Source organism: Camelus bactrianus, chromosome 11 (genome assembly GCF_048773025.1).
Source record: "Camelus bactrianus isolate YW-2024 breed Bactrian camel chromosome 11, ASM4877302v1, whole genome shotgun sequence".
Taxonomy (NCBI): Eukaryota; Metazoa; Chordata; class Mammalia; order Artiodactyla; family Camelidae; genus Camelus; species Camelus bactrianus.
Window position 1 is genome coordinate 83,678,175 of NC_133549.1, and position 26,288 is coordinate 83,704,462.

The 26,288-nt window shown below is 37.0% G+C and overlaps 1 protein-coding gene across 1 annotated transcript in view; it reads right to left on the minus strand.

The window, feature by feature from the left end:
• Positions 1-433: 433 nt before the first annotated feature.
• The window catches only part of BMS1 (BMS1 ribosome biogenesis factor), a 32,680-nt gene continuing 6,825 nt past the window's right edge, over positions 434-26,288 (minus strand). The window contains exons 7-23 of the mRNA XM_010949411.3: positions 26,107-26,228; positions 25,625-25,818; positions 24,460-24,599; positions 22,451-23,217; positions 22,134-22,235; positions 21,069-21,229; positions 16,319-16,400; positions 8,720-8,793; positions 7,885-8,061; positions 6,900-7,088; positions 6,630-6,810; positions 6,361-6,419; positions 5,471-5,593; positions 4,377-4,524; positions 3,855-4,030; positions 1,506-1,667; positions 434-969 (exon numbers count right to left, since the gene is read on the minus strand). Coding sequence (XP_010947713.1) covers positions 739-969; positions 1,506-1,667; positions 3,855-4,030; positions 4,377-4,524; positions 5,471-5,593; positions 6,361-6,419; positions 6,630-6,810; positions 6,900-7,088; positions 7,885-8,061; positions 8,720-8,793; positions 16,319-16,400; positions 21,069-21,229; positions 22,134-22,235; positions 22,451-23,217; positions 24,460-24,599; positions 25,625-25,818; positions 26,107-26,228 — 3,088 coding nt within the window. The 3' untranslated portion in view covers positions 434-738. The remainder of the gene's footprint in view (positions 970-1,505; positions 1,668-3,854; positions 4,031-4,376; positions 4,525-5,470; positions 5,594-6,360; positions 6,420-6,629; positions 6,811-6,899; positions 7,089-7,884; positions 8,062-8,719; positions 8,794-16,318; positions 16,401-21,068; positions 21,230-22,133; positions 22,236-22,450; positions 23,218-24,459; positions 24,600-25,624; positions 25,819-26,106; positions 26,229-26,288) is intronic.

Here is a 26,288-nt window from a genome sequence, read left to right on the forward strand (position 1 = left end):
GACTGAGACCTGGCTGTATTTCATCTTGATCCCTTCCTAGATGATTCCAGCCACTCCCAGGTAGGCGCTGATGTCTATCACGAGTGCATTTTAGGTCCAGACAGTATATCAACCTGAGCTTCAGGCAGCATTCCTACCTCCACAGACGTCATCCCCAGTCTAAAGCATTAAAACAGTACTTACTGTTCTAGCTGTTATACTGTCATGCAAAACATGTGAAATAAGATGGCAAATGTCCACGAGGGTCAATGATCAGAGAATATAACATATGACAGACAAAAAACCAAAAATAACTATACATCTTTCTCTAAAATTTTACCTTAAAGCTGAGGATTCAAGTTAATGTTTTTTCCCTTCTGGAAGACTCATCAGGAAGGCGGCAGAATAAACAATTATCAAGCATTCATCCCTAATGAAAACTACTAAGCCAAAATTAACAGGAAAATATTTTAATGATATTTTTGTAGCACAAGATTAAATTAAGACAGGTAAGAGGAATGTGAGAGAATCTAGAGAACCATAAATTATATTGCTTTATGTTGACATAACCTAGATGTTGAAAATGAACAGGCGTCCTACCAGCAGTCTCCATTTCTCCTCTCAAAGGCACAGTCTGGGCGGTATACCCAACAAAGAGGTCGTTTTTAGGCTCCAGTCCCCTGACTTGTTATTTACAAGTACTACAATATATAAAACCATTCATCAGTGCAGATTCAAACGACTCTATCTGTCTGGAGCTCACTTCGACTGCTCCTTGGGCCCCTTCAGGCTGGACTTCTGATTTCTTCTTTCTTTCTGACCCTGAATTCGGAAGACCTTCTTCCTGAGGTCCTTCTGTCGCTTCAGTTTCTCCTCTTCCTCCTTCTGCTTCATTTTGAAGTGTTCTTTGTTCTGTAGATGCTGTTGCTCCTTGGCTTTCTTCATCTTCTGACTGTGCACTGTACTCAGAGCATCCAGCAGTGCAAGGATCTAACAAGGATACAACCCAGTGAGCATCAGAATATTCCTCCGGTTACAGCATGCTTTCCTTCTAAATTTCAGGAGGCCTAAACACCTCAGCTGACTGTATCAAAACTAGAGTCAGTTCATGAGCCAAATGAATATTAACCTAGTGAAAATTTGTCTTGAACTAGGAAATTTTAATTTGCTTGGAAATATAAGGAGAAGCATATTTATTAAGCAAAAGTATTTTTATAGTGGCCTTCACCACAAAACCACCTTTGTTAATCACTCTGTGGATACGACGTACAAAGAAGACAGAGTGATTTGCCAGCTGTGTGCCTATTACTCCCCATTAAAATGCATAAGGCAGAGCATGACTAAACCAAAGAAGAGAAATGAACTCTGGCCTTTCCTCTAACTTCCAGATCAAGTGCCTTGAATAAGTCTGGCTCCTATCCTTTTCTGATGAAAAATAAGAATGCAGTAGAAATGCCAAGTGTGTTACTAAAAGCATTATTTTCACATCTAAATGCCACGTGCTGGAAGCCACTGGTCGACAGTACCTTCCTTTCATGAGGCTCCCGTATGACGGCTGGTCTCCGTCTGTCCTTCGGAATCTTGCCTGCCTTTCCTTGGGTTTTGGGCTTGTTCTTAAAAGGCAGGGCCTTCTGCAAGGCTTTCGGAATGTGGAGTGAATTAAAATGTTTCTTTTGCCTCATGATTGGCTGAAAAAGAAAAATAAAACAAAGACTGTGACATATTTAAATTATGATCTATATGCATTTAAAACTTGCATAAAATCTTCTCAATGGATTGACTTTTTCCACAAGATCAGTAACATCAGAGTTTGCTGACCGTCAGAAATGGCGACTCAATCATCCATCAAATATAAGTCGGCTCAATGGGCACACACGGCTCCAGGCAAAACAAACAATATACGTATTTACAATTCTTCCAAGAAACCAACTGTATCCATTTCTACATTATGGACAGCAGGGTCTCAACAGAGCAAATGAGAAGATCCAAAGTTTCTTCTAATGGAAAATTCAGGCTTCATCTTTGGGGCATTGAGATGTTTTTTTCTAGCCTAATAATAATCATCTAGCTTTTCATCTTGACTATCAACCTCTCTGGATTTAAGGACATAGTTATTCCTCCAATGAGCAGCCGAAGTGTCCACATCTCTGATCTCATTAAGAAGTTTAACTTTATTCTGTTTCTACTAGAAGGCTGGTTGAGAAAAGTGAGATTTAAACAACAAAGGAAGGCAAAACTCTCTCTACATTAAATTTTCAAGCTAACCAAATTCTATGCTTAAATTGAAATGACCAATATTTTTAACTGCCTCAGAAATAGTTAATAAGTTGAAACTTTTGCCCTAGGCCTTTACCAAGATTGACAACTCTGTAGAGAATATTTTTCATATGTCTTTACATTTATTATTAAAGACATCACCCACAACAATATTCAATGTTCTAAGAAACCAAAATGCTTTAGAATGAAAGAAATCAGAGAAATCTCCTTCTCAGAAAAAAAGTAAGCACCACAGACTGGACAACAGATATTACCATCCTAAAGTGTATTTTAAGAGAAATTCATGGCAACATGATTCAAATTTTATTAACTATTTTATAGAAAAACTAATGCCTGGAAAACTTCTGTTTCTAGCAGAATGGCAGACCAATACCCCAAACTACTCTCTTATTGCAAAACAATTAAACATCCTGCAATAACACAAACAAGTCTTTTCAAATGCATTGTTAACCTGTGACCAAAATATTGAAAGTTCTCAGAGACCAAAATGTGAATGAAAATGGGAATCCAGACAGGTGCTGAGAACTTAGAATCAAAAAATACTGGTGAGGCCAACCCCTGGAAAAGATATGGAAGAAGAGAACTCTGAGCAGCTGTTAGAGTCTAACCTGGTATGAGTTCAGAATACGTACACTGATGCTAAACACACGTTCCCTGTAACCTGGCAACCCGCCCCGCCCCCGCCCCCGTAGAGAGCTGTGCAACAGAAATGTGTGCACATGCATAGCAAACAAGCTGCATTCAAGTGTTCAAGGCAGCATTTATAATAGTCCAAAATTAGAAATACTGCCCATCAATGGATAAACTGTCACTCATGTAATGAAATTCTACTCAACAATAACAACAAATAAATGCCTGCTGTATACAAGAACATGGATGAATCTCGTAATACTGAAGGAAAGAAACTAGGCAAAATGGTATATGCCCTAATTTATAAAAGTCAAGAACAGGCGGAACGAATTTACATGTCAGGAGTTGGGAAAGTGGCTCTCTTTGAGGTGGAGGTGGAGGTGCGGTAGTGACTGAGAGAGGTCACAAGTGGGGCATCTGCTGTCGTGATAATTCTCTGCTTGATTCAGGCGATGGCAACTTAGGTGTGTTAAAATTCATGGAGCTGTACACACTTATGATTTGCGTACTTTTCTGTATGTATGTTAACATTTCAAAAAAAGTTTATTAAAACTTCCCCCACAAAACCCTCAGATTGCCTCAAAAAGAATTAGCACAATTACATATATACATATGAATCACTATGCTGTACAGCAGAAGCTAACACAACACTGTAAATCAACTGTATTTCAATTAAAAAAAAAGAATTAGCACATTAATGTTTTTAAAAAGCAATATATGTATATGGTGGGAAAAGAAATACTTCAAAAGAGCTATATACAGTGAAAGGAGTTTGTCTCCTTTCCAACCCACAGAAAACCACTGTTACCACTTGTCCTGTGTTCCTTCCAAAAGTACTCTATGAATGAACAACATGTTCATTCAAAGTCAGTGTAAGGCTTTCCACTTAAAAATTCAAACCACAAAAAAAACATTACACACAAAGCCTCTGGATGATACCCATCTACAGAGTACATGTGTAACTGTACCTTATACAGAGAATCCTTGTTGGGCTTTAGTTTGATGCCATGGGCAAGCCGGAGTTGACCAGTTGTCCGCATTCCTGACCAGGTATCTTTCTCACCAATTGGTTTCAACAAAGATGTGACTGGGTTATAGAAGGCTGGAACGGAGACAGGATACCAAGTTCTCATGAAGACGATATCTGGAAAGAGAGGAAATTTACATTAACATTTTCAAAAGAAGATTCTTATCTATCTCATTAAACAAAAGAACAAAATATTCACTCCAGACTCCTCTAGCTGTTTGCACGGTATTTGAAGAAACTTCACAAGTGAACTACTCTCAAATAGCACAAAACTGTCACTGGGTGTGAATCACATGGCTCTAGGCAGTGTGACTTGGCACACTGCACAAGATGCTCCAACTGGGGACAGCTACAGCTGCCTCCTGCTTCTAAAGACCTAAACTACCACCTATAATTCACACTGGCTAGAAATCAACAGTGAATGGTAACACACTGTTTTGAACACACCACAAAGGATATTTACCACTCATCAGCAATTTATCTTCAAAGGTGGCCCGGAAAGCTCCTTCTGGAGTCCGGAGAGCCTTCTTGATCTGTCCCCTTATTCCACTGACAGTTCGAATCACGGCACCTTCAAACTTGGCCACTTCCAAGGCAGAATTAAACATTCCCTACAAGTACACATATTAAAAAAAAAGTACATACACACAAAGTCAGATATTTTACTTCTTAGTTCATAAATATACTCTTGGTTAAAAAACAAAAAATAATCCATTGAAGGGTGATAAAATAATCAAAATGTATTTTTCCTCCAAAAGTGGAATTACTATGTCAAAAGAAATACAACTCTATCTTCCCTGAAATAACATGGATCAAGACTGTGGGCTCATTAACATGCTCAATGCTATCTTCATTGAAGAGAAGATCTAAAAGATATTTACTGGACTGGACCGGTCTAGATGGCCTTTGCTGTCATCTCACAGGGCTGGACTACAGCTCATATCCTATTACTTAGGTGCACACGCTCAGAAAACCAACACAGTTAGATAAATGCTGATGGCAGTATCACCTTGAGTTACAGGAACATTTTATGATCATCTTAACTCTGTGTTTTTAATGGAAACATTCTCCACTTTGAAATTTTCAACAAATGTTGCTCAAACTACCCTCCCATGTTATATTGCATAACAGAGTGTCCATTTCTCTGTGCCCTGTCAACAAGTACTTTGTGAACTGCTTTGTCTATTTTTCTACTGATCTTTTTGACAAACCTGATTTTTCCCCCTCTCTTAACACAAACCAAAAAGGTAGGGGACAAAATCCAGTGAATGAAATAACATATTTTCAATATTAGCTCTGTCACAGTCTCATATGGAAGTAACAGCCTCAATATATAGTATCTCTATTGTACTTCATCTTAAGACTTCCAAGCATATTTAAGTAACAGAGACCAATATAAAAAAGCAAACTAAAAATATCAAAGACAAAGTTTATTAAAGATGTCAAATACTTTTCTGAAAACATCAGACCTATATTTTAGACCTACATTAGAAGTATTTCACTCCTCCTTTAACAATATATACATTTATAAATATGTGAATATACAGATATACAGACCTTAATGAATGAAGTGTTCTTGAAAATTTTATATGGAAAACCAGTTAACTTTAACTTCTTCACAATTTTTATAGATTTATCCAAATCAAGAACAACTCCTGTGGCAGCTATCCGGAAATCAGGCTAAAAAGAAACCCCCAAAATTTGAATACAGGAATAATATCAACAAGATATATATTTCTCTGTGATGAAGTAAATTACCAAACAGCACATCACTTACAATCACCTAAGAAAAAACAAGAATATCTGAACATGAAAAACAGTATTTTAATAAAACCTACCTGAAACTATAATACACATAAGCCAAAACTAATGATATCTTGAGTATTTTCCTGACTGTGATTTCATGATAACACAGTTTCACAATGATGAATGAATGAAAGGATGTGAAAATTTGGTTACAGTGTTTGAGAATTTATATTTTGGACATTCACCGCGGATTCCATTTGCTCCTCATCTGTTTTCTTTTCTGTTAAATTGGCCAATAAAACTTCTCTGGTTGGTCAAAGGAAGGTTGTGTGAACATAATTTGCTAAACCAGCATTACTAGGGGGTAGTCTTATGTCAAGCATAAGATATGGTATCCAATGCATCCCAGAATCTAGTAGAGTGCTTAGCTCATAGTGAGCACTGCTTAAACATTTTTAGAAAAATATGTCTATAAAATCATAAAAACATAAAATGTCACCAGTATCATTATGATTCTTCTACTTCCCTCTTCTCCATTCCCACACCTTACTTTTAAAAATGTAGGAAAATTCAGAGCAAAGAAAAGTGTACTACAACTACTAAAATGAGTAATTTTCAACTTAAAGTTTCAGGTACACATTCCATATTCAAGACATACTTCTCAAACACAATCTGTAAAATAAAACATCCAAGATAGTTACCATTGTGCCACTGACAGACTGTATTGCCAAGAACCCAGTACCCTGTGGCGTGATAGGACCTTAAAGAAAACAGAAAAAAAAGAAAGAAAAGAAAAAAGAAATACAGTGAATCACAATTTTGGATTCTGTTTTACATATATACTCCAATCCAAAGAAAGAGAAAAATCTTATGAATTGGGATTTATGAAAGGAGAAAAACAAAACTATAATGATAAAGTCTAAAGGGTTTAAATGAACCTACACACAAGTTGATTCTAATCCCTTTTTACCCCAAAAGGTTGCTCCACAATGCATGTGCTGTGGGGTATATTTTAGAAGCCTTTGTCTTCCATTGTGGTCTTCAATATAATAAAGTGGGATGGTCTGAAACCTCCTCCAGCCTACAGAAAAAATGATTGGATCTCGAGATTTGAGGATTTTCTTATACCAACGATGTTTCTTCAGACGCATCTGAGGGAAGAAAAGATTTTCAATAAGATTTCTGGTGCCAGTATGTCCAAAGAACGTCAATTGTTAAGCATGCAGTAGAGAACACCTACCTGTACATATCCAATATTGCCCTCACTATTGCCCAAACCACCCAAAATAATTGGGTAATGGGGGTCAAAGTTAAGCACGAATTCACAGGGGACATTTTCTATCTCAATTCGGACATACATCCCAGGTCGAAAACCTTCATACTGAACTCTGGCTTCGTCATCTTGATCTTCGAATTCTGCCCGGTTAAGCTACATATGAGAGGGGAAAAAACAATTAAAAACCCATCATGCTATTATCTTTAATAAATATAAGATCAACATTAAAAAAAGTGAGCAATTTCCAAATAACAGAACCAAGTACAGAACTATTTAGGCTTCACTCTAATTAAATCGTTACCTTTTATCTTCATAGTTTGTTCAGGATATGTCCCAACTGTTTTCTCTGTTGCTTCAAGATATAGTATAGCGAATATAAACAACTCTGAAAGCAGCCCTTAATGCTGGCTGGCAAACAGTGTTCAACTTCCCATCTAAACTTTTCTTACTCTCCAATTATTTCACACCTTTTCTCCTTTCATCACCCAATATCTCTGACCAAGGTGAGTTTTTCAGAAAACCTTCCCCAAAGAGCCCTGGTGTGTACAGAAGCCACACAGGCCAAGACTCACATACCCATTCACCATTTTCTTATGTTTTTCCAGGGAGCAGTAGGCAGAAAACTAAGGCAATGCTTGCAAAGAAACAAACACACTGCCTCAAATCACTACACTGTGAGATCCTCAAAAACGGTGGCTGTGTCTCAGCTACTTGTGTTTCCTCAACACTTAAGGCTTCATACAAAATAGACAGATATTTTTCTGATGAACGTCTAACTGGAGAAACAATTAGATGACTGCGTGAATAAACATACTCATCTGCATCTCAACCTAGGAGTCCAAACGAGAGGCCCAGAAGCAGGTCAGGGAGCAGAGACCTAAACAAAGCTACGTATCCGCACCACGATTACAGCCCTGAAGTGAGGCTGACAGAAACTGAGTTTTCTCACCTGTGCTTGTTTCTGCATTTCTCCTTTAAGATCATCAAAGTATGTGCTTTCTCCTTCATCATATTCTGCATCAAACATCTCTTTCAATTTTCTCTTTTTATCCAAATGCTTTTTCTTGGCACTTTCCTCTGCGCTGGGGTCAGTTTCTTCTTTAACTTCTTCCTCTGTGTCATCAGTCTTAAATTTCCAGAAGAGAAAATTTCGTAAAAATTTGTGGAGACCTTTTCTTTAAACATTAAGGCAGATTTTAAAAGTTCTATTTGAGCTGCAAAAATTTTAGTTATGATCTTCATGAAAATAAAACAAACAAAATAAAACGCAACCTTGGGATCTAAATAACATGTATTGCAACAAGAGATATTTAGACATCCACACTATAATTATCTGCCATTCCTTAATACGGCTGGGAATGCCAAACATGAATAAAAATAACAGCAAGTGTCCCCAACCCGGATGCTTCCAGATACTGTTCTAAAGAAATATTAGAGAGAACAGGGAATCAGCTTTTTTTAAATGGCACTTAAATTTAAGAAGAGCAGAATGATGGCAAAAGGAATAGTGGAGAGGAAGACAGTGACCCAGGAGCTAAAACTGTCAATGATTGAAGAATCACAACAACAAGAGGCAGCAAGCATTACTCAAAAGATCAAGAATAACAAATAAGCCAAGAACTTTTGATCTTTCCCCGCCCTCCTTATTTTTAGGAAGAAATCCATCCAATCGTAATCTATAGATAACAAGTAAGATCTGTGTTTCTCAACATGAGCCTCTTGCAGATCATCCTGACCAAAGATCAAGGACCAGTGGCTGACAGCTGGCCATGGCCAAGTCATACCTGGGTATCCGGGCCTGATTTTCCCTTGTGCACGTCCCCTGTTTCCAGGTCTTCAAAGTCGCCATAGAGCTCCTCTGGGAAAAGAACACCCAAATGACTCCTGTAAGTGAGGTCTGCACGTGACACTCTAATGCCACCCAGCACCAGGTGGACTGCGTGTTCTGCATCTCAGACTTCATTTTTACTGCTCTTATTTCTACACACTCCAGAAGAATCCTGCACTTACACAGGCTTCTTTTTCTTGTTAAATTGTTGGCATTCCATCACCTGTTTCCATTAAGTAAATGGACCCAATCTACTTTTCCATACTTTACTTCAAAATCCCATTTAGGCAAAAGCTATTTTTCCAGTATATGTGATGGACACTCTGTAGCAGAGATGCACACAGAGGTGGCATGTATGGCCCTGCATGTGAGTCTCCAAACCGACAGTTCAAAGAGTGACTTGAGAAGCCATGGCATGAGAAAACAGCACATATGAAAGTCTCAACAGTAAGATCAAAACAGCACAACCATGTGACAGACCTAAGGACAATCTTGGATTACATAAAACACAGCATTCAGAGTAACAGTAATATCCAAAACTGCCTAGCCCATAAGAAGAGCTCATTCATTGTTTTTGGAGCCCTAAGTTTAGTCATGGATGCTACCCTTGAAAGAAATAACCAAGTTAAAACTCCTCTGGGAGGGGACATTTACAAGGATATCAAAACATTTTCATATAAAGAAGAGCCAAAGAACCAAAAGAGACAGAAAAGATGGGAATATTTTATTTGTAATAAAAACAAAACAGGGTAAAATATTTAGAAATAAACCTAACAATAAATGTGCTGAAACTTTATTTTTAAAAATGTAAGAGCTTTAATATGCTTTAAAGAACACATGGAATAACATAGCTAATGCTTTTGAGTGCTTCACATACCAGGCACTGCTCTAAGAACTTTACATGCCTTAACTACACTCTTCAACGCAACCCAATAATGAAGGAGGCATTATTAATATTATCTACTGAACAAATAAAGAGTACATTTGTTTGGAAAGAGAGATTCAGTATTATGAACATTCTAATTTTCTCTTTTACACAGTTGCAATGAAAATTAACCACCAAGGATTTCTAGTCTGGAAAAGATGGTATAGACACACTTCCTCTGTTCTTCCTGACTATGTATAACCATCAACTCCAGAAATAATGCAAGAGCATGAGATAACCAGAGGAGAAATCTGAAAGGTGGAAAGGCAAGGATGGGCTGGTGAGGGACCCCAGGACCAGAGGAATGACATAGTGGCCTATGTCTTACTACATCACAATTCACAGAAAGGCAACTCAGGACCAGTGTTTCTCAAGTCCCAAGCTAGCAACAGAAGGCAGCCCAGATAGGCTCATTCTTGCCTCAGATTGAACCAGATCTCATCAGCAATCCAGGTAAATTGAGCAGCACTGGCAAGGGGGATGGATCGGGCATCCCACTGACAGTAAGTGATGAAGGAAAGCTACACAGATGGCCCAGCCTGGGGAAGCTCCTCTGCTCCCTCAGAAAGCACCAGCAGGGACCAGTAGCACCAGTTAAACCAAGCAGACCAAAACAGCACCACAAAGGCTCTGAAATTAAACTGTCATTGGAACCACAGCCCACGAAGCAGACCAGGATCTGCACACTAAGCCTAAACAGGATGACTGCCTACTAAAATTTAAAAATTACATAGGACCCAGAGTCTCCAAACAAAATGTGTGGATACTGTAAAAATTCACCTGTCATACCCAGAACCAGGAAAATTATCATTTGAATGTGAAAAGACAAGTGAAAACAACACTGAAATGAATCAGATGTTGGAACTATCTGACTAGTATCTTAAAGCAGCCATTATAAATAAAATTATAAAAGCCCCCCCCAAAAAAAAGCTTCAACAAGCAACAAAAAATCTTATGGCTAGAACCAAAAACTTAAAAACCTCAGCAACAAACTGAAGAACTAAGTAGAAATTATAGAACTAAAAAACACAGTAACAGAAACAAACAACTGGGTAGATGGACTCAATAGTAAGAGTAGAGAAGACAGAGGATAAAATCAGAAAACTTGAGGCCACATAATAGAATTCATTCAGTCTGAACAACATAGAGAAAACAGCCTAAAAGCAAATGAACAGAGCCTCATGGACCTGTGGGACAGAAACAAAAGATCCACACACTTCTATTATCAAAGTCTTATGAGGAATCTGGGGCTGAAAGAAATAATGACTGAAGAACCTCAAATTTGGTGAAAGACATAAACTTACAGATTCAAGAAGCTGAGTAAATCTCAGAGTAAACCCAATGAAATTTACACCACTCAAACTTCTGAAAACTAAAAAAAAAACATTTTTTTTTAATCTTGAAAGCAGCCAGAAAGAAATGATAGATTACCTACAAGGGCACACTTTTAAAATGACAGCCTACGTGTCCTCTGAAATCCTGGAGGCCAGAAGGAAACGGCATTATTTTTCAAGTGCTGAAGGAAAACAACTGTCAGCTCCAAATTTTATATCCAGTGAAACTACTCTTCAGAAATGGAGGAAACAGAGACATTCTCAGATGAAGGAAAACTACAAGAATTTGTAGCTAGCATAATTACCCTTAAAAAAAAATGGCTAAAGAAAGCTCTTAAGCAGAAAGGAAATTATAAATGGAGAAATCTGGGATCATCAGAAAAAAAAAAAAAAAAAAAGACCAGAAATATGGATACAGAGAACAGACTATCCATCTTCTTATTAATTTCTAAAATCATGATTCAAAAAAAATTATACCACCATCTAATACTGAAGCCAATGATATTTAAAAGTGAGGAAAATACAACAAACTAATGAATGTAACAGACTCACAGATACAAAGAACAAACTAGTGACGACCAGTGGGAAAAGGGAAGGGGGGGTAATATAGGGTAGGATACAAACTATTAGGTACAAAATAAGCTATAAGGATATACTGTACAACACGGGGAATATAACCAATATTTTATAATAACTATAAATGGAGTATAACCTGTAAAAATTGTGAATCACTACACTATACATCTGTAACTTGTATAATTAAAAAAAAATTTTTAAGTGGGGAGATATAGAAAGTTTTCCACATGTTACTCAAAGTGGTAAAATGTCAGTATCAGTAGGTATGATATTAAATACGTATAGTGTCTATTTTGAACACCTCTAATCAACACTGTACTGGAAGTTTACTCCAATGTACTAAGGTAAGGCAAGAAGAATAAGTCATCCAGACAGCACAGAAGTAAAGCTGTCTTTATTCACAGATGATATTTGATGGTCTTTGCCATACCTTGGGCAAAAATAATTGCAAACTGCATGTGATAAAGGACTTGTATCAAAAATATGTTAAAAATTAAAATTCATTAAGAAGACAAACAACCAAATTAAAATAATGTGCAAAAGATCTGACAGACACTTCACTGAAGAAACAGATGGCAAATAAGCACATGAAAAAAAAGCTCAGTATCTTGGTCATTAGGAAAATAAAATGAGATACCACTCTAAACCTAAAAGAATGTCTAAAATTCAAAAGACCAGCCTTATCAAGTACTGGCAAGAATGTGGAGCAACTGGAAGTCTCATAAAGTGCTAGTGGCAATGCAAAATGGTACAACCATGAAGGAAAACACTTTAGTTATTTCTTTAAAAATTGAAAATACATCGACCATCTGATCCATTTAATCCACTCTGAGGTATATACCCAAGAGAAATGAAAGCAGTTGTTCATACAAAGACCTGTATGAGAATGTTCACAGTAGCTTTACTTGTAATAGCCCAAAACTGGAAATAACATAAATGTCCATCAACAGGTGAACAAAAAAAACAAACTGTTGTGCATTATACAATGGAATACTACTCACCAATAAAAAGAAATTAACTACTTAGCAATAAAAAGGAACGAAGATGCAACAGCATGGATGAATCTCATAATTATGCTGAGTAAAATAAGTTAGACAGAGAAGAGTGCATGCTGTATGATTCCATTTATATAAAATTAGAGAGGGTACAAATTCTTGTATAGTGACAGAAAGCAGAAGAGTGGTTACTTGGTGACAGGGAGAGGACAGGAGGGAGGGATAACAAGTGGCATGAGGAAATTTTTAAGGTGACAAACACGTTCATTATCTTGATTGTGGTGATAGTGTACAAATGTCAAAGCTTATCAAAATGTACGCTTTAAATACGCGCAGTTTACTGTACGTCCATTAAACCTCAATATGTCTCCTAAAAAACACATGAATCCACCACACTTTCTTTTGGAAACAGAAAACTGATTCTTAAGTTCTATGGAAAAATAAGTAAGAGAGAATAGTCAGAAGAATTCTAAAAAACACAGCACAGGCAGGGAGAGACAGGAACCAGCCATGCCAGTTTTAATAACTGGTGTCTTAGTAACATACTCTGAAGCTATATAAGGGTTTTAAACATAGCAATAATGAATGGACCAACAGAAATCAGTGACAGACTAGAAAAGTCCAGAAAATGATTTCTGTATCTATCAATTAAGAATATGACAAAAAGGGCATTTGGTAGCAGGGAGGGTATAGCTTAGTGGTAGAGCACGTGCTTAGCATGCACGAGGTCCTGGGTTCAATCCCCAGTACCTCCATCAAAATTAATAAATAAATAAACCTAATTACCCACCTCCCTCCAAATTAAAAAAAAGAGAGAAAGAAAAAGAAATTTTAGAAAAGGAAAAAACAAAGGGGCATTTTATTCAGTTTTGAAAAGAATAAATATTATTCAAAAGAACCTGGAAAAAACTATATCTATGCCTCACAACTCACACTAAAATAAGTACTAGATAAATCAGTGATTTAAATGTAAAAAGAAAATGGAAATCATGAAGTACTGGAAGAAACAACGAGAAATTATTTTCTCTATATATGTATATAAAGATATATATATTTTATGTATATATAAATATATGTATCTATTTTTTTTAAAAACTTTTAAAAAAATTTTTTTAAGTATAAGACAAATCCCAAAGCCATTTAAGGCAAAACGTAAATTTAACTTCACCAAAAAAAACTCCACATAAAAGAATCAAAAAATTAAAATATAAATGATAAATGAGGGGGGTAAATGACCTCAAACCACAAAAGACTAATTTCTCTTATATATAAAAAAATTCTTATAAATAAGAAAAAATATCAACAATAACCGAATAGAAATATGGGCAAAGCACACTGAAAGACAGTTCATGGAGGAAATACAAATGGCCTTTAACACACAAAAAAGGTGCTTAAACTGGCAGAGATTTAAGATTCTGTTAGCGTTCTGTTCATTAACAAACGTACCATACAGATGTAAGATATTAATAGGGCAAACTGTGTGTGAAGTATATGGGAACTCTTATATTCACGATTTTTCTCTAAATATAAACTATCATAAACTTCTTTAAAAAAATAGGCAAAACACTTAAATGGACATCTCATAAAGGTCAAAGATATTAAATTGGCCAGTAAGCACACAAAAAGACACACAATGTCATTAGTCATCAGGGAGTTATAAATTAAAATCACAATGAGACACTATTTTACACCCACTAGGACGTGCATTGAAACTGTCATCCAGTGCTGGAGTTCTCTTTGAAGAACTGTGGGGTGGTTTACTTTGTGATCAACCTGTAGAGAAAGGAAGAACTTGGGAAAATTTGGTTTGGATACTGAGAGACAGATAATACATGCATGAATCAAAAGGATGTGGAAAGAATTATGATTCACATAATGATACCTCCTGGGGACAGCAAGGTAGACTTCCCAAGCTAGTTCAAATACAGCCTGGGAGAGCAGGGAGGGAAAAGGGAAGAGCTGGGCTGTTAATGGTGGTCTGGAGGTGGGGCTTTGGTGAGGGCAGTAGTGTACATGGTTTAAACTTCCTCCTGGTGCCAAAAGAGGAGCACCTGGGCTTTTTTTATCAGCCTGCCTAGATGCAGGAGAGAAAGGGGGACAGGCAGGGTAAGGCTTAAGAGCTGTGGTCAAACATCAAAATGGAGTCAGACTATTAGTTTCCTATAAAGTTGGGTGTCCATCTACCCATCCCATAGCTCAGCCATTCTACTTCCAGGTATTACCAAGGAGAAATAAAAACTAATTTCCACAAAAAGATCTATATAGCCTTAATTATAGTAGTCAAAAACTGGAAACAACCTAAATGGCCATCAAGAATAAAATGGATCAACAACTGTGGCATATCTGCAGAACAGAATACTTACTCAGCAGTAAGAAGAAACAAACTATAATCTGAATGAATCTCAAAGACAGTATGTTAAGTAAAAGCATCTACAGACAAAAGAGAGTACATTTTCTCATATAATTCTAGAAAAGACAAAACTAACATTTAGGGACAGAAAGCAGACCACTGGTTTCCTCGGGGCTGGTGTGACTGTGGGAGTAGGGACTGACTGCAAAGGGGCCTGAGGGTGCTTTCTGTTGTGATGGAAATTCTTTTTTTCTTGATTGTAGTGGTGGTACATGAGTATATACAATTGTCCGAACTAGCCGAACTATCCTCTTAAAACAAGTATATTTAATTGTATGTAAAATATGTCTCAACAAGGTGGATTTATTAAAAAGTAAAGCATTATGTTGAGGGGAAGAACCTAGACACTAAAGAATACATACTGCCAGAACATTTGTATGAGGTCCAAGATCAGGCAAAATAAATCTGCAGTGACAGAAATCCAAAAGTGGCTGCCTGTGGTAGGGGTTGGGTGCTGACTTCAAAGGGCACAGGCAAACATTCTGGGGGTGATGGAAATGTTCTTATTCTTGTTTTGTGTGATGGATACAAGTATATATAATTAACAAAATACAGTAAGTTGAACATTAAGCTGTATCTTATTTTAAAAGTGTTTTCCTTAAAAACAAAATGAAAAAACTCCGTTTCTGATCCCGCAACTAATGAATACAAGTAAAAGGAAAAATCAGACCTTGTTAATTTTTTAATCGTAAGAAAAATGGGAGAATAAAAAATAAATCTGAACGTTACAGATCTAACAAAATAGGTAACTTGCAAATCTAACTAAAAAGAAAAAAAAAAAAGAACACAATTGAGAACATGCAAATAACACATGAGAGCTTTATTCCATTATAAATTCAAAATTTCAGTGAAAAGCCTTGTCACAAAATATTATGAAGAATAGCTCAGGAAAATGTTAAAATATAAACACAAAAACTACAACCAACACTGGAAGAAAATCAATGATTTGACCAATGATCACAGAAGAAACTGAAAATGTTTCTAAGGAAGCCTTTACATATATATGCTTACTTGCCAAAATGCTTAACCTGAATACAATCACGCCACACATATAAGAATGACTATTTTTAACAAATGCGTGATAAAATTTATGGAAAGCTTTCCACTTTTCTTCAATGCCCGTATCTAGTAAGTCCATTAACCAGAGGGAGAAAATAAGATCATTATGAAAGGAGGAACTAGACTATTACTTCTGTCAGAGTTCCCTAAGGCATTTCACAAATGACTATTATTTTCAACTTGACTACTAAAGATATGAAAGAAAATAAGATATAGAGAAGGCAGTCTTCTCTGAAAAATACAGCCCTTTACTTACCATCTTCTGCTAAGATCTTGGCTGCATCCTTATCCTCTTCCCACTTCCCAGTCACGAAGCAATCTCTGATACTGTTCATAACCTTATACAGAAAAGTCAGCACTTAGTTGACAGGTTCCAATCATTCAACAAAATAATTGCTATTGAGAAACAGAAGGTGATAGCTTGCCTTTAAACACTTTTCAAGACACTTTTATGGACATTCTCATTCCAGATGGGCCTATGAAATAGCTCTATCTTGATGTAGATGGTATAACAACAGATAAAAACATAAATATCACAGCATTAACCAGTGGATAGGGAAAATACAACTAGCCCACTGACTTCATATGTAAAGAAACAGATATTAACTAATTCATTAGTTCAGACTTATCACGGCTGTTTGAAAACTTAATTCCTGTAGCCAATGATAATATTCTGACAAAGACAAAGCATCTCGTATGAGCACAATAGTGCAAAGAGTACTGATGAGGTTCCCAGTTCCAGATCTGCCAGATCATCCAATATACACATGAAGTGGACGTTGGGTGCATCTCTCAAATACAGACTAAAACGTGTACACAACTCTCTGTTTCAGAGTGTTTCCTGGGGAACCTGACCTAAGACAGCACTTGTCACTCACTGCCAAGGCCTCAGAAGCACACATATAGAAATCTTCACATAGGTCCTGGCTTTCAATCAGATTTTGATCATGATTCGTATTTTTCATACACAACCTCATTCTCAAAGAGTAGCCTTGAAGCTAGCATGGTTATAATGGATGCAAAAGCAAATTTGCTCATTTACTCATTCCTTCATGCCTACAATCACTCACTAAATATTTACTGAATATTTACTCTGTGGTCAAGAAGCTTTGCGGGCACTAAATGTTCCAAGAAGATCCTTGCTTTCAGGAAGCAAGTTAACAATAGTTAACTTAAAGGAACCAGGGTCCAGATAAAGTTTTAAAAATAGACCCTCTATGATAAAAGCATTCAACAAACTAGGAATAGAAGGGAACTTTCTAAATCCGATAAAGGGCATCCATAAAAAACCCACAGCTAGTAGCATACTTAATGGCGGAAGACAGAGCTTTCCCCTCAAGATCAGGAGTAAGATAAGGATGTCTCCTCTCACCACTTCTATTCAACACTGAACCAGACCTTCCAGCCAGGGCCATTAAGCAAGAAATTGAAATAAAAGATGTCCACTTTAGAAAGAAAAACTATCACTATTCACAAGTGATATGATCTTATATGTAGAAACTCCTAGAGAACCCACTGAAAAACTATCCGAGTAATGAGTTCAGCAAGGTTGCAAGATACTAGATCGATACACAACAACAAATTTTATTTCTATACACCAGGAATGAACAATCCAAAAATGAAATTCACAGAACAGTCCCTTTCTTTTACAATAGCACCAAAAAAAGAATAAAATACTAGGAATAAATCCAACAAAAGAAGTGCAAAGCTTATACTCTGGTAACTACGAAACATTCTTGGAAGAAAAGATCTAACAAAGTGGAAAGGCATCAGTGTCAACAGATTAGACAATGGTAAGATACCAATACTATCCAAAATACAGATTCAGTATAACCCCTATCAGAATCCCAGCTTGTTTCTTTGTAGAAATGAAAAAGTTGATTATAAAATATAGAAAACCCAAGGGATCCAGGTAAGACAAAACAATCCTGAAAAAGAACAAAGTCAAGGGATTCATACTTTCTGATTTCAGAACTTACTACAAAACAATAGTAATCAAATATTATGGTACTAGCATAAGGACAGTTGTATAGCTCAGTGGAATACAGTTATGAGTCCATAAATAAGCCCATTTATCTATCTATGATCAAGTGATTTTTACCCAGGGTGCCAAGACAAGGCAATGGGGGAAAGAATAAGATTTTTCAACAAATGGTGCTAGGACAACTGGATATCCACATGCAAGAGAATGAAGTTGGACTCATCTCACACCAAATATAAAAATTAACTGAAAATGTAGCAAAGACCCAAGTTTAAGAGCTAAACTACAAAGCACAAAATCACAGGAGTAGTAAGTCTTTCTGATCCTGGATTTGGCAATGGTTTTTTAGGTATGATACCAAACATACAAATAACAACAAAAATATAGAGAAATTAGATTCCATCAAAATTCAAAACTTTGTGCTTCAAGGGTACAGAAAAGATAACCTACAGAATGGGAGAAAATATTTGTAAATCATATATCTGATAAGGGACTTGGATCCTGAATACAGAAACATCTTAAACTCAATGATAAAAAGACAAATAACCCAATTTTTTAAATGGGCAAACAATATAAATAGACATTTCTTCAAATAATATACACAAATGGCCAATAAGCACAAGAAAGATACCTAACATTATTAGCCATCAGGAAAAGGCAAATCAAAAGTGCAATTAGTTATGACTTCACACCTCCCAGAATGATTATAACAACAAAAAACAACAACAAAACAGGTGGTAACAAATGTTGGTGATGTTATTCTGATGTGGAGAAATCGGAAGCCACACACACTGCCGGTGGGAATGCAAAATGGGTAGCCACTTTTGAAAAGAGAGAAGGGAGAACATATAAGAAAAAAACTTTACCTGTTTTCAGTATTCATATTAATAGAAACAAGTGTAATGCTAGACACTTCTGTGTATAACTGGGATAAAGTAAATGAGTAATTATACAACTTTCTAATTTAATCATCTTCCAATTCAAACGGAATAATTCTCCAGTGGAAAAACAGAGATATAAATGTAAGATAAAAGAGGTTAAGTAAAAACCCTGTAGTCCTTAATCTGAACTGGAAATGTACATATGAATTCTCCCAGCTCTGGTCACTGAAGAGGCCTAGAAACAATCAGGACTTCTTATGGCTGTTTCCAAGTCTGGCATCAGAAATGTACAAGATGATGCTGGGACATCTTTTCCTATCAGACAGCAATAAAGCAATCAGGGACTCCTAGGATCATGTCAAAAGGACTCAGGAGCCAATATGAAGAGACTCCCACTGGCCACAGATGAGACAAATATGGTCATCAGTAAGGATAACAAGTGCAGTGGCAGGGAACACATCAACTATATTTAACTCCAAGTTAAAAATAAAACTTAAAAAAAAAAAAAGTCACCTTTGGACAATCATTCTGAAAAAAGGAATCAAGTATTTATACTGCTTATATGGAACTGGGTAACCAAATAGTAGATGAGAAGTTTCTCTTTATAGAAGTATTTCAGCTAACAAGTGAAGAGAAATTTGAACAAAATATTACCATTTTACATCCTTAATAAATTAATGGATCTAGGCATTGAGCATCTATAGCTGCTAACAGCACAAGGTGATTTTGTGTGTCTCCTAATGAAAAAACACTACAACCTAGGAAGCAGTCTTGAAAACAAAACAATAACAACAAAAAAACCCACCTAAATCTAATCAAACTTCTAGATGTGCTGTCCATAGGGTAGCTACAACTATTACATGGTAACTTACATTCTAATTAATTGAGATTAAATAAGACAAATAAAATTAAAAATTTTGTTTTTCTGTCTCATAGCCACATTTAAAGTGCTCAGTATTTTAAATAATATATACAAACGACCACACTGGACAGTTCTTTACAGATCATTTCCATCACTACAGACAATTCTACTGGTATTGCTCTGTACCAATTTACAGAAAATACAGAGAAGAGTGGAGCCTGACAAACTGCACATGGGGATGCGATGCAATTCAGGACACCCAGAATATGAGAAATTCTATACATCAAATACTTAGTTTCTTAAACAAGTGAAAAGGTAAGGGGAAAAAAAAGAGATGACTAGAGGGGAATACCGTAGATTAAGAGACTTAAAAGGCAGAGAAAAACAAACAAAGATAACCTGGTAAACTAAAAAAAACCCTGGTGTTTATTGATGTATACTTGGAAGATGAAGTTATAAAGAAAAGAAGAAATGATTACTATAGGAGTCATTGTTCCTTCTGCAGGGAGGAGAGGACGATGACTGGGGTGGATACACGGAGTTACAGAGGTACTCACCTAATAATCCATTAAGTTAAACAATTATTTTTTGTGGTTTTCTATAATCTGTGTTAAATTTTACCATAAAAAATGGCTACATAAAATCTCATAAAGTGCATAAAACTGCTACCCAGTGAATTAATATAGATAATATGACAGTGAGTGGGCTTCCAAAGGAGTGACCTTTCAGCTAAACTGAATGATCAGAAGCCAGCCTTGGGAAGATCAGAAGAACATTCCAGAAGAGAAAATAGAGCACAAGAAATTCAAGATGGGATTAAACCTGGCAAGTTTGAGAACTGAATGAATTCTCCAGTGTGACTAGAGTGGTGAGCAGGGAAAGAAAATTTACCACTGTCATGAACTGCCGTTTGCTTACAAATGGTAGAAATTATAAAAGTTAACTTCTGGGACACTAGGTATCTCCTAGTTATAAAACACAAAATATCTCAAATGTATGAAAACTTATGTGTAATGCTTCAAAATACAGATTTATAATACTATTCACACTAAGAGCTGAACACTTTCCTTTTCTCCATAACACATGCACGTGGTCTGACTAAACTCAGAACGTATTATTGCTTAGAATGCATGAAACATTCACTCCAATTGCCAGAGAAATGTCCTGCTATGTCATAAACATAAGAAGCTAATAACAGGTAGGCAATATTGAAATCACATAATCTTCTTTTAGAACAATTCCCTCATTCTCTCATAAGTCACATATTCATACTCAGCCTTACCTCCTCTAAATCCCAGTCATGGGGCGCCTCCACGTGAAACCTGGAGCAATCCAAAGAGTCAGCCTTGTGCTTACACTCTCTGGCAGGCTGGCTGACACGAAACAACCCTCCAAGCTCTTCCCTGGTATCACCATCTTCTTCTTCTTCATTATCCTCTGTCACTAAAGAAACCGCCATGATAGAAAAGTGAGAACAGATCTACCCACTAGAGGACTCAGGACTGAGGGTCCCTGTTTGTGGTAAGTACGGTGGTGCCCCTGAGCACATCAGCCACAGACAGAGAAGACCAAGGAACTCCTCTCAACGTCTGGAGGGCAGCTGCCCTCCCGCAAGGCAGCAGCAAAGTGTGCACTGAGGAGGGAGAATGCTGGGGCTTGGGGGAGGGAAGAGACACTTAAAGGCAGAGTTTTCAATTATCATAAAGAGTTCTTCTTGAAGAGCACTGAGTCTCTAATTAGTAACAGCACTAAGGCAAAACCTGAACGGAAATCAGTAAACACCAACCCTCCGATTAAATGCTTCTAGCTCACATATACTCCTTGGCCTTGTTCTAATCACAAAATAAGGACCACAATATCAGGTTCACCGCTTTGTATTTATTTTTTGCATTATTGGGTCAAGCTCTTTTCAAAAAGAATATATAGACATATTAATAAAATACAAAATCAGAGAAGGGCAAAGGGGGGAAAGAGAATGAGTTAAACACAGAGCTCATTCTCCAGAAGGGAAAAAAAATGCCTTTATAGGCAGAATTATTTTTCTGGCACTAAATTCTACAAAAATTTTAATGAAAGACTTTGTATAGGAGGTACAAAATTACATAATGGAGAGTATTCTCATCAAAAGTTTTATGGCAAACCCATAAATCTATTTCTTATGACTGACTTTGGGTCCTCATGACCTGATGATTAAAAACATCTGCCAGATCTAAACTTTGACAGCCGGAAATATCTTATGGATACCAAAAGTACCACCCAAATCCTCCAACCAATTTTCTCACCCCCTTTTCAGAAAATAGTCTAAGAAACTAAAATGTTTCTAGATCTGAACCAGAGCTTCTTTTACCTGTCCCATAAATAAGCTTTCGAAGATTTGGAGCTGTTTGCTGCTGCCTCAGAAAGGCCTCAGCTGCCTTCCTGGACAGGTCTTCCTTCCACTTGAGGGCACCTGAAAGGACCAACACCAACATCAGTTAAGTCTGTTTATCTGTCCTCTCTGCTTCAAGCTCAGTGCTCATTCATTCTGAAATCCCTTTATGAGGTGCAATATTTGAACAGTTAACAAAATCTCCAGAACAGCAGACCCTCAAATGTAGACATTCAGTTTGTAGAACATTTTCAGTGCCAAGTTTATAATGGCCGTTAAATTAAATTTAAACACACCTGAAGTTTCTGTGGAATAGTTATTTTCTTCCTTGTAATCTTCTTCCTCTTTGAGTAAGTCTTCTATATCACTGGTCTCATCGGTTAAGTTCTCTAACCCCAGTTTCTGACTACTGACCACTTGAGAAGGCTCTGGGAACTTTTTCCTAATAACCTTTTCATTTTCTGAACCCTCCGCCTCCTCTGTACTGACAGAAGAGTTTTCTTCAGATTCATCTTCGGATGCAAATGCCTCTTCAGCTGTGCAATGGCCTGAATCTGAAGTGGTGAGGGCTGCCTTTTTCACTGTCAAAGACTTCTCCAGATGCAAACTATCACTCACACCATTAGTTTGTAATGGTCCTCGCTTAGTGCCTTCTCTGACAGCCTTAGATTGTAAAATACTCCTCTCTTCCTCTGCAGTGGAGTCCTCTTCCTCACTGCTTTCGTCGGCTTCCTCTGCTTCTTCTTCCACTGAGCTCCTCTCAAGGTCATCATCACTATCGGCAAACGCTGGCAAATCCATCTCCACGTCTTCTTCTAGCTCAAGTTTTTGCCGTTTGATACCTTTACCAGACATATACTGTTTATCAGTCATTTCAGCATCTTCCTCCTCTTCTGTCTCATCATCACTAGAGCTATTTTCCAACCTGTCACCTTCAGACATTTCTTCATCATCTTCATCATCACTGTCTCCAGACTCGTCTTCTTCATCTGCAAAAACGGCTTTCCGACGCACTCGCCCAGTTTTCAAATCCAACTGCTTTTCCTCTTTCGGCATCAACAGCCTGTATTAGAAAGGAAACAACAGAACTCAATTTGCACAATAATTGGCTAATCTAGAAATGGCAAGTCAATAAATATGCAAAGAGATAGTAAATAACTTTAAGAAATGGTTTTAAATGACACAGCACAGAGAGGAACGATTTGCTCAATACTGGAATAGTTGATAAGCAAACTCATGCACATTTCCCTAAAAACACACTCTTCAAAAGAATTTATGGAGAGAATAAAGAAATAATCTTTAAAAAATGTCCGATTTCAGAAAGAAATTGCTCAAAAGGGAAGTGAGTATTTAACAGATCTTTTAGAAGACTCATCATTTCCAAGTTTGAAACAGATGATCCTTAGAGGAATGGCTGACTCCAGGTCCAAGGCAGGGAAAGTACAAAGTAAGCCTGGAACGTCCTATTGTGTCAGAAAGCAAGAAGGAGGCAAGGGCTAACAGGGCCAAGCCAAAAGGACAAAGACAGACTAAAGGCATCACAAAAAATAATGATAGTAATGGGATAATAACAGATGAAACTATGAGATATCAGGAAATTAAGGCTTAGAGAGATTGATTTCCCAAAACCAGTAGTCCTATCGCACTTAATTACCATGCTATATACCAACTGCTAGTTGGAGGGCAGCAGATGAGTTTCCCCAAAAAATTTTTCCTGCATTTATATATACTTACAATTATAAACTAATCTTGTTTTCAGACTAATTTTTAGTGGGAGTCATAAATCACTATAATAAAACCAGAACACCCACTATGTATAGGTATACAAATTCCCAATTCTGACTAAAAATAATTCACATAAGCCAGATATTAGTGGAAATCAACCCACAGAAGACATTACAACGCAATCTAAGTAAAAATTTTAGAGACAACACATGTGGCTTCCGGACAGCCACCTGAGCAAGCTTCCTGACTCTGCTTGCTATTATGGACATTAAAATAAAGCCAAGTGGCCTTAGGACTCCTAAGAAACAAATCAACCAATGGAAAGGTTTTGTGATATTCAAGGAATACTCTGAGTTTGTAAAAACTGAATCCCATATATTATTTCAAGAAAATACTTACACATGATGTTCACATAAGCGAAGAGCCCTCAGAAACACATGTACGTACAAAGCAAAGCAAAGCAAAGCAAAACCAAACAGCCTGGAATGAATCCCACCAAAATGTTTTATGATGGCAGAATTATGTGTGATATAATCTTCTATAATTTTTTTTATTAAAAATAGAAAAATAGCAAACTTACCCTTGATTATCTATATCCTCTGACCCCAGCGGTTTGGAATCAGAAAAAAGTGTCACTCTACTTGAAGCCATCTTGGCATCAATAGTGGAATGGGTGGAAATGAGACTCTGGACCAGTTCATGGGTGGGCCTCACCTCCTCCTGTCAAGGCCACCAAGAAAGAGAAAGTGAGGAACGCACAAGGATTCTGAAGAAAAATACACTGGTTTCAATCAGTTTCTCAAAATTACCCTAAACACCATTCCTAAGAACCTTTCTTACTACTTCAAAAAAAAAAAAAAAAATCTTACAACAAAGCCTAAAATTGATTTCTCTCTCATTAAACTTTTCCAAAGTTCATGGAGTATACAATCTAATAACCTAAATACAGAGGTGCCAATGCTACAGAAAGCATTTATTTTGGCCCAATAAAAAAATCCCATTTCAGAACAAAGAAATTAAAAATCTGAAGTTTACTTTTTTTTATTTGTTATCTTTTTATACAAAAATTTTATTCAAGGAATTTACTGCATAAAAGATCCCTCCCAGTGAGCAAAGCTGCATGTGTGAGGGCACTCACTATAGCACTGCTCCAACCAGGGGAAACTGGGGGTGAGCCCCACGGCCCTCCAAGGATTGGTTCAGTAAAGGAGAGTTATCGATACAACGAAATACTAGAGTTATAAAGAGATTGGAGCATCTCTACAAATACTAACAGGGGAAAAATGGCATCACATATTCTTAGGTGCCCCCAAAGAGTTGCAAGAGCATTTATAGTTGGGTCTCATATAACAAATACTACTGCTCTCTCTCACACATACACAAATACCACACAAATGGTGTTTACATATAATGTATAATAATCTAAAGATATAAACAATATAGTCTAAATAAACATGTGTATGTTTAGAGAGAAAGAAAAAGAAAAAGACCAAAGAGAGCCAGAAAACACACTGATTTTGTATAATGAGAAGCAGGAAGTATGCCAAACTGTTTCCAAAGCTCACACTGGGAGACGTGGGTCCCCTGTGTATCTTGGCAGCAGGGAGGTACAGAGGATGTGACTTTCACCTTCTGCTTGGTGTAGTTAAGTGTTCCGTATATTTACAAGATGTATATTCACATGAAGATAAAAAGCTTCAGTAAACAAAAGCTGACTACAGTACTTCCCGTGACTTCCCTCTCACCGATTCCTGGAAGCCGTGGCTGCCCCCAAGGTCAACGTAGACAGCATCTTTGTCATACAGCACACCACCAACTCCAGACAGAGGTGCGTACACCAACTTTTCTTTCTCATTTAAACAGCGCTTCTTTTGTTGTTCAGGAAGCGCACAGGGGTCTGGGAGGAAACTGACGTCACTCACAGCAAAATCTCCTACACCTGGAAGACAGACCCAGAAAGATGGCTTCAGCTGACAAGTGACCGCTGGCAGAAATGGCCCACAGTCAGAAGGCTTCAGCCACAACAAAGGCATTGGTTGACACCAGCACTGTGCCTCTCTAGCTAAACACCACCATCAGAGCGGAGGAAATTTGGTCAACTTAACACCTTTGCTGAACGATGCAGAGCTGACTTACTCTTAAACCCTCCAGCAAGATGAAGCATCCTGAGAAAGAAAGTCATCCCAAGAGCTCTACAAATACAGTATATTTTACCACAAAAGGATACCTGGCATGTGAATTTGGCTTTTATTTTTCAAATGTGCTCCTCTTAAATAACCATAAAGAGACACCTTTCGGTCACACTTGCTATTTGTTCGGATATCTTCTGGGTTTGTCAAATCTTCCATCCTGGAAAAATAAAACTCAATTATATGGCAGAAATTAATGTCAAAGTTCCTATATCTCTCT